This window comes from Lolium rigidum, chromosome 7, assembly GCF_022539505.1.
Source record: "Lolium rigidum isolate FL_2022 chromosome 7, APGP_CSIRO_Lrig_0.1, whole genome shotgun sequence".
NCBI lineage: Eukaryota > Viridiplantae > Streptophyta > Magnoliopsida > Poales > Poaceae > Lolium > Lolium rigidum.
In genome coordinates, this window is record NC_061514.1 from 157,990,277 (window position 1) to 158,002,418 (window position 12,142).

Genomic DNA, 12,142 nt, shown 5'->3' on the forward strand with positions numbered 1-12,142 from the left:
TGAATCCTCCGAGATTGGATTGGCGGCGGCGGCGTCTCTGGAAGGTTTTCCGTATCGTGGCTCTCGGTACTGGGGTTTTCGCGACGAAAGCTTTAAGTAGGCGGAAGGGCGGAGTCGGCGGGCTGACAGGGGGGCCACACACTAGGGCGGCGCGAGCCCCTCCTTGGCCGTGCCGCCTTAGTGTGTCGGCGCCCCGTGGCCCCACTTCGTTTCTCCCTCGTTCTTCTGGAAGCTTCGTGGAAAAATAAGACCCTGGGCGTTGATTTCGTCCAATTCCGAGAATATTTCCTTTGTAGGATTTCTGAAACCAAAAACAGCAGAAAACAACAAGCGGCTCTTCGGCATCTCGTCAATAGGTTAGTGCCGGAAAATGCATAATAATGACATATAATGTGTATAAAACATGTGAGTATCATCATAAAAGTAGCATGGAACATAAGAAATTATAGATACGTTTGAGACGTATCAGAGCGTCGAGGTCGACGCCTTTTGAAGGGGGGGGGGGAGATGATGAGGACATCCCTACCACACTACTATCTCCATCATTGCAAGATGAAGAAGAAGATGTTGTGAAGCTCAAGTCCAATGAAGTTCGGATTGGACCTATTACAAGGGCTCGTGCGAAGCTACTTAAACAACATGTGAACTTGTTCCTAAACGATACTTTGATTAATGAGAACTTTATACTGCCTAAGTCCTGTTACTTATGTATAATCAGGTATGAAGAGGAGACAAGCATCGCACGAGGAGGAGATGAGCAGTTGGACGTGAAGATGGACGTGAAGCTGGACATGGAGCTGGACATGAAGATATTCCATGGACGCGCGAGGGAGGAGCGGGAGGCATGCGCGAGAGGAGACGTCACAGTCCAAGTCGGCCCAGCATCCGGTCAGACCGGCCGCCACGCCGGCACGCCCGGTCCCTGGCCCGGTCCGACCGGGCGGTACGTCGGATCCGAACCGGCGCCAACCGGACGCTCAGCTGATGCCAACCGGACGGGCTACTGCAGAGCAATTACTTCCCCCGGTCAGCACCCGGTCACAGACCCGGTTTGAACCGGCATGCCCGGTCGCAGGCCCGGTCGACCGGCCCCCAGACCGGTCGAGTCCGAGTCTGTCTCGACCAGATCTATTCTGAGTCGGTTATTTTCGTACTTTTTCGACCTGAGGTCGTCCCGGACGCCTATATAAGTGCCCAGGACGCCCCCAAAGTTGCTTTAGATCACGTTTAAGATAAACCCTAGTTCTTAGTTGTTTGCTATGCAAAACTATTGAATCCCAACTCTCCAATTCGTTGTGATCTGGAGTTTTATGCTACTGAAAGTTTGTGTGATTTGCTGTTCCATTGGGGATTAGAAGATTGCAATCTACCGCTTCGTGGTCGGCGGCTACGTGTGAAAGTGTGTGGAGTTGCGAATATCTTGCAGGGTTGAGAGCTGTTGCATTGGCGACAGGAATCAATCGAGAGACTCCGTCGGCGTCATACAAGTTATCCTCCTCATATCATCGATTTCATCCGCTGCTACCATCGCGTGTTCATCACCACCCGTCGCTTACTGAGAAAATCGGGCAACCCCTTATCATCTGATCTTTGGACCAAGTCAAAGCGGGAAACCGGACTACAACAAATCTCTGCTGGAGGACACCAAATGCACGCTCGACGTCCTTTCGGCAACCTTCTTGTTCCTTGACAAACTGCTGCTGCTTTGGGAGGGTGGGGCTTGAGATAGTCTTCACAAATGTTGCCCACTTTGGATAGATACCGTCTGCAAGATAGTATCCCTTGTTGTACTGCCGGCCATTGGTCACAAAGTTAACCGGGGGAGCATGACCCTCAACAAGTTTGGAGAAGATCGGCGAGGACTGCAAGACGTTGATGTCGTTGTTGGATCCTGGCATACCGGAGAAGGAGTGCCAAATCCGAGAGATCATTGGTAGCCACTGCCTCAAGTATCACGGTGCAGCCTTTTTTGTGACCCTTGTACATTCCCACCGGACAAACGGACAGTTCTTCCATTTCCAATGCATGAAGTCAATGCTTCCAAGCATACCTAGAAATCCTCGAGCTTCATTGACAGCGAGGATCTTAGCAGTGTTTTCGACAGTGAGTGATCTCAAGTAGATGTCCCCGAACACTGCTATCACCGCCCTGCAGAACCGGTAGAAACAATCATGGGCGGTGGACTCCGCCATCCGAAGATAGTCATCGGTAGAGTCACCAGGAGCTCCATATGCCAGCATCCGCATAACCACCGTGCACTTTTGGAGGGCCGAGGACCCTGCCATGCCGGTGCAATCCAACTTGCATCTGAAATAGGAGTCGTACTCTCGAAGGGCATACACAATTTTCAGGAAGAGCTTCCGGATCATCCTGAAACGACGCCTAAAAACAGCCTCACCGTGCAAGATCATCGGCGAAGTAGTCGGCGTAGAGCATGCAGTAGCTCTTCATTCGCTGCCTCGGCTTGCACTTCCGGCGACCTGGTGCCGAGCCACCACGGCGACCAATGGCCGACTCGGCGTACAAGCCGGACAGGCAAGCTAGGATCAACATGTGCTCCTCGTCTTGGGCGGCGATTGCCATTTCTTCTTAAAAAAGCTCGGCGAACATCTGCTCCTCCTCCTCATCGGAGTCCATGTCCGGCCAGACAATTGGACGAACACCTGCCGGGCCGTGTCGACGAGGAGCGACGCGAGGGAGCTTTTGGAGGGCGGAAAATAGGCAGATGGCACGACGGGCGGCGGAATATAGGCTGCTGGGTGGAGAAACGGCGGAGTTGAGGCAACCGGTCGGTGGATTGGCGAGGGGTGGTGCCGGCGGCGACAGAGCAACGGGAGGGGAGGGGGGATTTGCGAGGACAAAGTGGTGGGGTTCGTGTGTTCTATCGCCGACAGAGCGGGCCCGTCCCCGCTTTTCTCTCGTCTGGAGTCCCCGAGGGCACCCCGGGGGCCGGGGATGGCCTAGGCTCTCCGGATGGATGAAAGCCTAATCCGGGGGGAAACGAAGAGCCGGGGACACGGTTGGGCCGAATAACACTGTCTGGATGTAAAAAACGGCTGCCGAAGGCCTCGTTGAGGAGACGACTGGAGATGCTCTAACGGTTGGCGCTATGCATGCGTCGCTTTCAGAAAACTGAAGCTTCGTCTCAGTGCTTTACACATCGGACTAAAATTCTTCAAAACAAACACCGGAAAACAGCAGGTAGCAAAGCGTAGTAAAACAATCAGTTAATTAGTGGTAACTGTTTCTATGGGCACAAGTTTCCTTGTACATGAAACACGCTCAAGTTTTTGATTGTTGGTTGTCAGACAGATCACAAATCGCTCACCCATGTATTTAGAGAGTTGTTTTTCCATGACCCATTATCTCACATGCCTTTGGTCACTTTTCTTTTATGTGCAGCTACTTGATTTGTAAAATGGTATTTCTAGTTGCAAGTACGAAATGCCTAAGTTACTTTCATAGTCTCACTAAGTTGATTCTATCATCTAAACTAAGTTGATTAAGGGTCACTGGTCCCCGTTACAGATATTTTTAAGTTACTTTATTGCAAGAATGGTTCAGCTTGTCAACATGCCTTAGGTTCCCCATTAATCTACCTAAGTTGCTTTTTGTCAAAGTCCTTTAAGTTTTTGAGTTACACAAAATTGCCCCTCGGTAGTATACATATTTAATTAAGTTGCTTCTTGTATTCTGGCTGAGTTATTTTATATCACATAACTAAGGATCTTTCCAACATGCATTTAATTTTGGGTTAATTGGATCTATGCCACTCCAATTTTCACCACTTGGAGAAATGTCATTACAAAAATTGAACTTGGATATATGCCACTCCAACTCTCCAATACCTCTATGTATACCTGGGCATATCTCGGGCCGGGCCGGGCTCCGGGCCGGGCCTATAAAAGCCCGATGCCTAATATCAGGCCTAAGCCCGGCCCGACCCGACGAGATTGAATATTTTCTAGGCGAGCCTAGCCGACGCAAAGGCCCGATGGCCGGAGCCCGGCCCGACGGCCCGACATATGGCTAATTTCTAGCAATCTCAGCAGCAAAAATATGGCTATTTTGGCCGTAGTTGTCGCTGTTGGTATTGTTTAACATAGCAGCACTTGATATAAATACAACAAAATAGCACAGTTTATGACATAATAGTACAATCTTTACTATTAAATACGAGTTGGTCGTTTGACACTCAACGCGTTTGATGGTCGTCATTGAAAGCATCCTATCCGTCCAATCTAATCCTACGGTCTCCGGTCTCCGTTTGACATCCAATCCCGCAACAATCATGGAAACAATCGATCACGCTACGAATTAATAAGGAAAGAATCTGACAACATTCTTTAACGCTCATGCCATCAGTCAATCACGATACAAATAATTAGGAAACAAAATCAGGGGCATTTCCTTATTTGGTTTCCTTAGGAATTTATTACCTAAAGTTAGGAACGTTGTATTCTTTACTATTATATTTACTATTATATTACAGTTGGTACATCGTCAAAAATGTTTGATGTCAAAGATTGAAAACATCCTGACCGTCCAATCTTACTAAACGTCTCCCGCCTGCCATCCAGCCATCTGTCACGACACGACGTTCACTTTCCAAAAATAGGGCGACGTGTGATCAATCACGGGATGAATATATGGAAATCAATCACAACGGTAAAACAATATGTGCATGCGATTCCAGCAGAAATGAGTACGACATCACAACAATCCTTTTATGGCAGGTCTTTCTCTCCGAAACATACGTGATCCCCTCGTTTCCACTAGGAAAGAAATCTCCAGGGAAATCAACCCTCCTTCCCCTCTCACAAACCAGTGCCGCCGCTTCCTTAGGGTTCGGCCCCGCCGTCGCTGCCTTCCAGACCACCTCCTGGGTCCTGCCTGGACGGCGCCGCTCGACCGCGCCGACTACCACTTGTATGCCGCCGCCAAAATCCCCCGCCGCCGCGCCCAACCTCCTCGCCGAGTCGCCGATGTCGGAGGAATCCGACCCATGGTGGACGGCAGCGGCGTGACCTCTGCCAGTCTTCCCCCCGCACGGTCGTACACACACGTCGATGTTGCGGCCGATACGCCGGCGGGATCTGCTCGGTAGGCCGGCAACTGCACGTCTCCAATAGACGTGGCTGGTTCACGTCCCTGTCGTTGGTAGACATGCCGCGTTTTCCGTCGGATATGAGCGGCTCCGCGGCCGGTGGCCGGCAGTGGGACTTGCGGCTGGGGACCTCTCCGGACGCGTCCTGGCCATGGCCGCCACAGATGAGAGGGAGGCGGGTCACACCGTCCAAGAGAGGGAAGAATTGACGCCGCGGAAGAGGGACCCAATAGAAGAGCAGTGCCTCCGCGATCCCAACGAAGGGACGGCTCGATTCCAGGTCATTGAGGTACGCATTGATACGCAACTGCCTCCATCCCTAATGTATGCCTCTTTGGTAGCGTATTAAAGCTTTTTCCAACAAGGTAAGATGCTACATAGTTGCTACTTTATCTCATGCCTTTGCTTTTCACGATAGATTATGTGATTACTGTCCTCACTGGTAAAATTTGCTTAGCGTCCATTATCTACTTTATAGAGAAGCACTAGAGTGATTACATGATTTTGCAGAAATCACATGGTGCTTATTATTGTCATACTTTCCTTTCTTCTGAACAGAATTTGTAGGCAAACAAAAATGTCATGTCTTATCTTTTTACTTAGAGCGGTGCACCCAGGAGGAAGTATTTGTTACTCAAAAAAATTATTATCTTCTTACTCAAAAAATTTGTTGGCATTCTGTCCTCAACGGCAGGAAATAATGCGACTTCTGCATGGCATTCATGTCGGTCATTTTCTCAATAGTATTTGCAACTCTAGGAAATAATTTATTATGCTATTTCATACATGTAGGCTGACGAGAAGAGAGGAAGGAGCAGAAGTACCAGAGCTCCGGGTGCGGCCGTGCCGTGGTGGGGTGGCAAGCTGGGTATTGGAGTCGGCCGTGAAGCAGCTCGGTGGGGAATACAGAGAGAATTTCTTGCGATGTGGTGTGACATTAATTTGCTTGATGCTTTTGGAGGTAAAGAGATGTTAGCTCGTGCTCTGAACTTTTTATTGCATGCTGTGTTGCTATCTGCTACTGCTCCTTTACTATCTAGCTGCTGTTATTGGTGCTCGGTTATTTTTTGCTACGACAGTGATAGAAATCGTGAGATAGAGAGATAGCTGATGCTATGAACTTTTAGGATCTTGTTGATTGCTAGCTGCTGCTAATAATTCTATTTCTAGGATGGATGAGTGTGCCTTCCTGGAGTTTATGTTGGGTTGTATCGAGATTATGTTGTACTATCAAATGTTCGGTGTTTGACAGAGAGTGGGAGAGAGATATATATATATGGTAGTTATAGAAGATTAATATAGTATATGTTAGTAGGATATAGAGAGTGAGATTTGCCGCTTCAGTCGGAATGTAAGCTAATCCAAATATATTTTTATTCTAGATAAGAACGGTTTAGTAAGCTGATCCAAATATGTTTATCTTCTGAATTTCTCATGCAGATGTCAGTGGTAAGGCTGTAGTAACTATGTGTGTGTTGCAGACTAGAGTACTAAGAAAAGGTATGTTTTTGGCACATGATGCTACGATATCAAGTAATTTAAGGAGTTTCATGTTTAATTATATCACATGTTCTATCATATGGTAAGTATTTAGGATGTCATTTGCTTGATTTTCGTTTTGATGCTGCATATTGTTACCGTGGATGCCAATGAAGGAGAGCACTTGCTAGGCTGATAACCGATTGAATTTTCTTATGACACATGTTTTTTCAAGTTCATCTGTAAAATCTAATGGACTCTACGGGCGTCAGTTGTTTCTGTGGTGGAACCATAGTTGTTTCTGTGGTTCAAATAGTGCCCTTTCAGAATTACTGATACTTAATTATTTAAAATATAGACAAGACGGGTTTTTTAAACCTTTTTCTTCCAGCGAATTTGATGTATGGGGCATGTAGCATACAGTGGTAGCGATTTGATGTATCAGGCATGTAGTAGAGCCAAGGTAGTGACTTTGATGTATGGGGCATGTAGCAAAGCAATGCTAGGATTTCAAGGATTGGAGAAAGTGAGCTTAATTCATTTCTTTTGCTCCTCTGGTTGTAAGCATAAGTTCTCCGAATCTTCTTAAATAAAGAACTTACTTTTGAGAGGTGAATAAAGGATTTTCTTGGGGTTATGCTGTTAATTCTAAGTGGATGTATGTTTTTGTTAAATTTATATTAGTTGGGATGTGCATTGCTCGTGTAATATTACCATGGTTGGAGGTGACAAGTTGCATACATGATATTGTATGCATTGTTTGAGGAAGCTTTGATTCAGGCACGATACTTCCACTCTAATTTTATTTCCCCTGCCAACAGTTTATTTTAACTTCTCATCCAAAACTAAGTGCGACATAGATTTAAGTACCAGATAGATGGACATGGTGTAAAAAAAATCTCTTATTTTCCCTGTTGGATCAAAACACGAAAACAAAAATGTTCTTATTGGATTCTTAATGCAAGATTTCATATGGGTGCATTTTCGTAAGAAGTAAAGAGGGATTTTCTAGCGAGCATTGTATATTGCAATTGATTGTATAACGCAAGGAAATTATAAACTCAAAGAGTGCAAGAATGGGGGGTCATCTCACCATTACATGGCTAACTATTCTGTGCTGTATAAAGAATTGAAAATTTAATTAAAGTTGACATCAACATATTCATTCTCACATTGGATACTCATGTGCCAATTGATTATGCATGTGTTGTAATAGGGGAGGGCAAGATGCTTCGCCTTGATGGGTCAGACATAATTTGTTACTCTACATATGAATATGTGGAAGGATACTTCGATGGAAATCACGCAGATTATGATCTAAATGATGAAGTTGCTGACATCTACACTGAGGTACAGATACATGTTGTGCCGCTTCATCTTCGTACCATCAAGGCCATTGAGCGCATCTTGCTGCGCCATTGTGTTGTTCATATTGTCGATGATGATTGCCTTTCTTCAAAGTGGCTTGATTGCGTCAGTTGTGCCTGATGTGTTTACATAGGAACCATGTTCCCTAAATTGCACTACTCTGTCTCATCTCCATACCTTCAGATCATCCTTGGTTGCAGAATATAAAAACTGGCTCCGAATGTTAATCTGGGTGAAATGGCTAGGGCCAGACTTCAACCATTATCTATGTGATTAACAAGTTCAAGAAAAGAATGTATTTATGGTATACCTTAGTGTGATACAAATGGCAAGTTCATCTTTTACATTATATATTTGCTTTCTCGGGAGTCATGACCCACATATTAATTTACTACAGATCATAACTAAGAATCTTTGGGTAGAATAGCTAACAGGTATAAAAGAATTTTGAATGGAAACAATTGTTTGATCAGTGTATATTAAAAAATCTTTATTCTGTGGCGATACACCACCATATCCCTTAGATTTTTTTTCATGGAGTACATGTTATTTTTGGTTTCTTTTCCCTTTTCTTATTCATGTAAACCTTGATCATAGAAGATAACATTCATTGTCAGAGTGTAGATAATTGATCGCCGAATGAAGTTCAGCCTACTGACCGCTGCTTCTAACTGGTTTTTTTTTTGTATGTACCTATTTTCGTAAGCTGTTGGCCGGCACTGCCCAGACTACATACCTGACGAAGGTGATCCACCGATTGTGGTGGCAGGTGATGCTCGGACACCACCGTCACCTCTCGCTCGCACCTCTCTGCCGAGGCCGCTGTACGATATCGGCAACAAACGATCGCGCGTGGGTAGAGACCGCCCGAGTGCATGCACCGACTGGAGAATTGGCCTGCTACAGCCAGAGGGCGTCCTCGAGTAGAATGTTTGCCGCCGTACACCCGCACGGAACACGCATAGCATTCCGCCGTCACCAGATTGGGGTCTCCTAGAACGCCAGATGCTCGTGATGATGCTCGGAGGCGTGTCCATGCGAGGAGTCCTCCTTGACACACACATCTTACTAGATTTATTCTTTGTGTTCAGTAAGATATATTAGTCAGGTTTTGGTTTGTATTTATATTGGCTTCGTAAGGGAATAGTTATGTTTCATAATATAATATGTTATAACAAACAATATACTCGGTTGTAGTAAGAACTTGTTATTGTTGGAAGGAAGGAGTAATAAATTAGGTTTTCATTTGTATTCATGTGGTGTTACATTACATGGTAACATTTATTCAACTATTACACTTGAATCAAAATAAAATTTTAAAGACTTTTGAAAAACTATGTGACTAATGTAACATACATGTGAATTTCAACGTGTATTATATTGACATTAACTGTGAGAAATTAGTAGACCGTGGCAACGCACGGGCATTCAACTAGTTTACAAAATGTTTGACAGCAAACTGTTTTCACATCAAACAGCATCAAAACAGCCTCACAACATCAAAACAGCCTCTAGATCTTCACATGTTATCGTGATGAAGATGTCTGTAAAGCATCGACGTGCCATTCCGTTCTTGTTCTCCATCTGCCAAAGAAGTTAAGAAATATCAGATCTAACTAAGAAAGGAAAAAAGAAGGAAATCAATTAGTTTTCCTTCTTGTTCTGCATGGCTATAGCAATTAATCTAATTGTCTACAACAAAGAAGCAAATCCATTCTAATGTCTATAGAAATTAATCTACAAGTAGAACATCAGAGAAGCAAAACAACTAACTTACCTATCTTGGCGGACGCCGGCGTGGAGATGAGATCCGGCCACGGGCGAGGACTGGCGGCGGTTGCAGCGGCCAACGTCGAGGAGGAGCTGCAGCGGCCGGCGTCGAGGAGGGAGCTGCAGCGGCCGGCGTCGAGGAAGGACCTAGTGACATATGCAGGCATCCCGGATGGGCCTGCCAAAGATAGTACCTGGGGTTTACTGAAGGCCCATAACCCGAAGATTACAAAGCCCGGAAGCCCATGATAGAGTCTACTATGGCAAGCACTAATAGATTAGGAATAAGGAGATTTTTATTCTTACGGGTCGAACTCAAAGAGTCTCCCAGCAATTGTTACTTGTGTAATACGAAACCCTCGGCTCCGCCCTCCTATATAAGGGGGAGTCGAGGGACAAAGAAATGATCAGTCTCATTGTCATCAAACCTTAGTTTTTAGCAGTCGAGTACCTTTTCCGGCTGAAACCTTCGAGATCTACTTGCCCTCTACTTCCACGAAAACCCAAGTCTACAACCAATAGGCATTGACAAGTTAATCCCTTGTCACCTAGGGCGAGCAGATCAGGGGCGCCACCATCGCTCTCTGTTCGCACTCGCAGGAGATAGAGTGAGGAGTGCGGCGCGATGGGGGATTGGGGGCTCGTTTATGCGTGCGGTTAGGGCACCGGTAGTCCTACCTAAGTTGGGCCTCTACTGGACTGATTCAGGCAAATGGTGGAATAGATGGTCGGGCCGGGCCGGGCCAAATTCGGGCTTAAAATGGTACCCAGGCCCGGCCCGATTTACCATTCGGGCTAAATTTCCAGGCCCAGGCCCGGCCCAGTGGTCACGCCAGGAGCTGCCTAGCCCGGGAATTTCGGGCCGGGCCGGGCCGTTTGGGTCGGGCTGCCCATGGCCAGATATGCCTCTATGTATGTAATATCCCAAGTAATGGGATTACAAAAATAGAGGAAACAGATGTGTGCATTGCATTCATGCATAGAAAATGCGGGAATTTTCGCGTTTTAAAGTAAAACGATCCACGATAGCGAAGTTTCACTTGACCTTGGTGGAACTGAAGTAGCTCATCAAGTCAAGCGCTATAAACCTCAATGTGACTTTGCTAAAATCTTGTTTTGGGTAGAGATAATTTGATCTAAGGGGTTAGATCAAATGGAATTAAAATCAATACAAGAACTTATTAATCAAGGATCAACTACTTGATCTTATTAAAGATCACAACATGATATTCCTTGCCATAACATATGAACATACATCTATTTGGAAATCAAGTAACAACAAATGGTGAAACCATTCTTCACTTATCTTTTCCATGTCCTAAGACTAATCTATGATCCTACCATGAAACCTCATGGTATTCATTCCGCTTCCACATTGGAGTTATCACAAGGAGATCCACTCAAGAAGTATATATTCCTCTCTATTACAAATAGCTTTACATCAAACCTAAAGAGGTGAGAGTCCTATTTTATTTAAGGAAGCAATGACAAACCTTGAGGCAAACCTTGGATATAAATATCCATATGATCAAAACATTATCTTCAAGAGGAACCCTAGAGTATTATTCAAGTCATTCCCAAAATGACAGAGACCATTCATACTAATCCAAGCTTTACCTATTTAAGAATAAAGGACAACCTTTGAACTAAAGTATTAGGTTGAAAACCATTTCCCTTGGAGTGGTGAGATAACCTAATATCACATGGAATAATACCATATTCATGAATTGATAAAGTAAGGAAGATATTAATTCAACCAAGATATCCAAGTAGAGTTTTAGACTTGTTACCTATTGAGATATTGTGAGTACACCATAAACCCTAGAATAACTATTCCTATGAAAGAGAGCTCAAGCTATAGTGTTACACTCAAGTTAGTTGAGGCAACACTTGAATTTGAGGGAGAAAACTATCCATATGTCCTGATGATTAAATCATCATCCCTTAAGTAGAACTATAAGTTATTATCTCAGGCATTCTCCTGGGATATAAATTATTGAGGCAACCATAGTAGTCCCATCCAAGAAAGTAAAATAGAATTGTTATATCCTAGTTGATCAAGACTATGCCTGATCATGGAAGTGAGAAACCATTCCATGAGAGATAACTTAGGAAGCCAAACCTTGATCATTATAAAGTGAGTAATAATCATAAACCCTAAGAACTTGAGGTAGATATATTATGAACAAGCTGATCATGTATATTCCATCACCATGCTTTGGAAAAGTAGAAAAGTAAGCCATAATTTAACACTATATGATAAGTAGGTATCATTTTCCACATGAAATTATAGGGAGATTACTAGTAATCAAATACATGCTTATATCTCAATTTTAACTTATGAATCACTTGGTGATCATAAGTAGAATCCTACCAAATCTATATTACACTTATTCCTCAATTAAAGAACATAAGAAA

The 12,142-nt window shown here is 44.6% G+C and overlaps 1 protein-coding gene across 1 annotated transcript; it reads left to right on the forward strand.

Moving 5' to 3' along the window:
- Positions 1-5,050: 5,050 nt before the first annotated feature.
- On the forward strand, positions 5,051-9,185 carry LOC124675503. The gene is made up of 5 exons (XM_047211582.1): positions 5,051-5,396; positions 5,900-6,068; positions 6,548-6,607; positions 7,803-7,936; positions 8,661-9,185. Exons 1-5 carry the CDS (start codon positions 5,259-5,261, stop codon positions 8,949-8,951), a joined length of 792 nt encoding a protein of 263 aa, XP_047067538.1. The 5' UTR covers positions 5,051-5,258; the 3' UTR covers positions 8,952-9,185.
- Positions 9,186-12,142: the final 2,957 nt, after the last annotated feature.

Excerpts from the sequence above, each read along its gene's own strand:
- LOC124675503 (XM_047211582.1), top strand. The coding sequence starts at position 5,259 with ATGGCCGCCACAGATGAGAGGGAGGCGGGTCACACCGTCCAAGAGAGG. Across the intron at positions 5,397-5,899 it reads CTCGATTCCAGGTCATTGAG|GCTGACGAGAAGAGAGGAAG; the intron begins GTACGCATTGAT and ends TCATACATGTAG. Across the intron at positions 6,069-6,547 it reads TTTGCTTGATGCTTTTGGAG|ATGTCAGTGGTAAGGCTGTA; the intron begins GTAAAGAGATGT and ends TTTCTCATGCAG.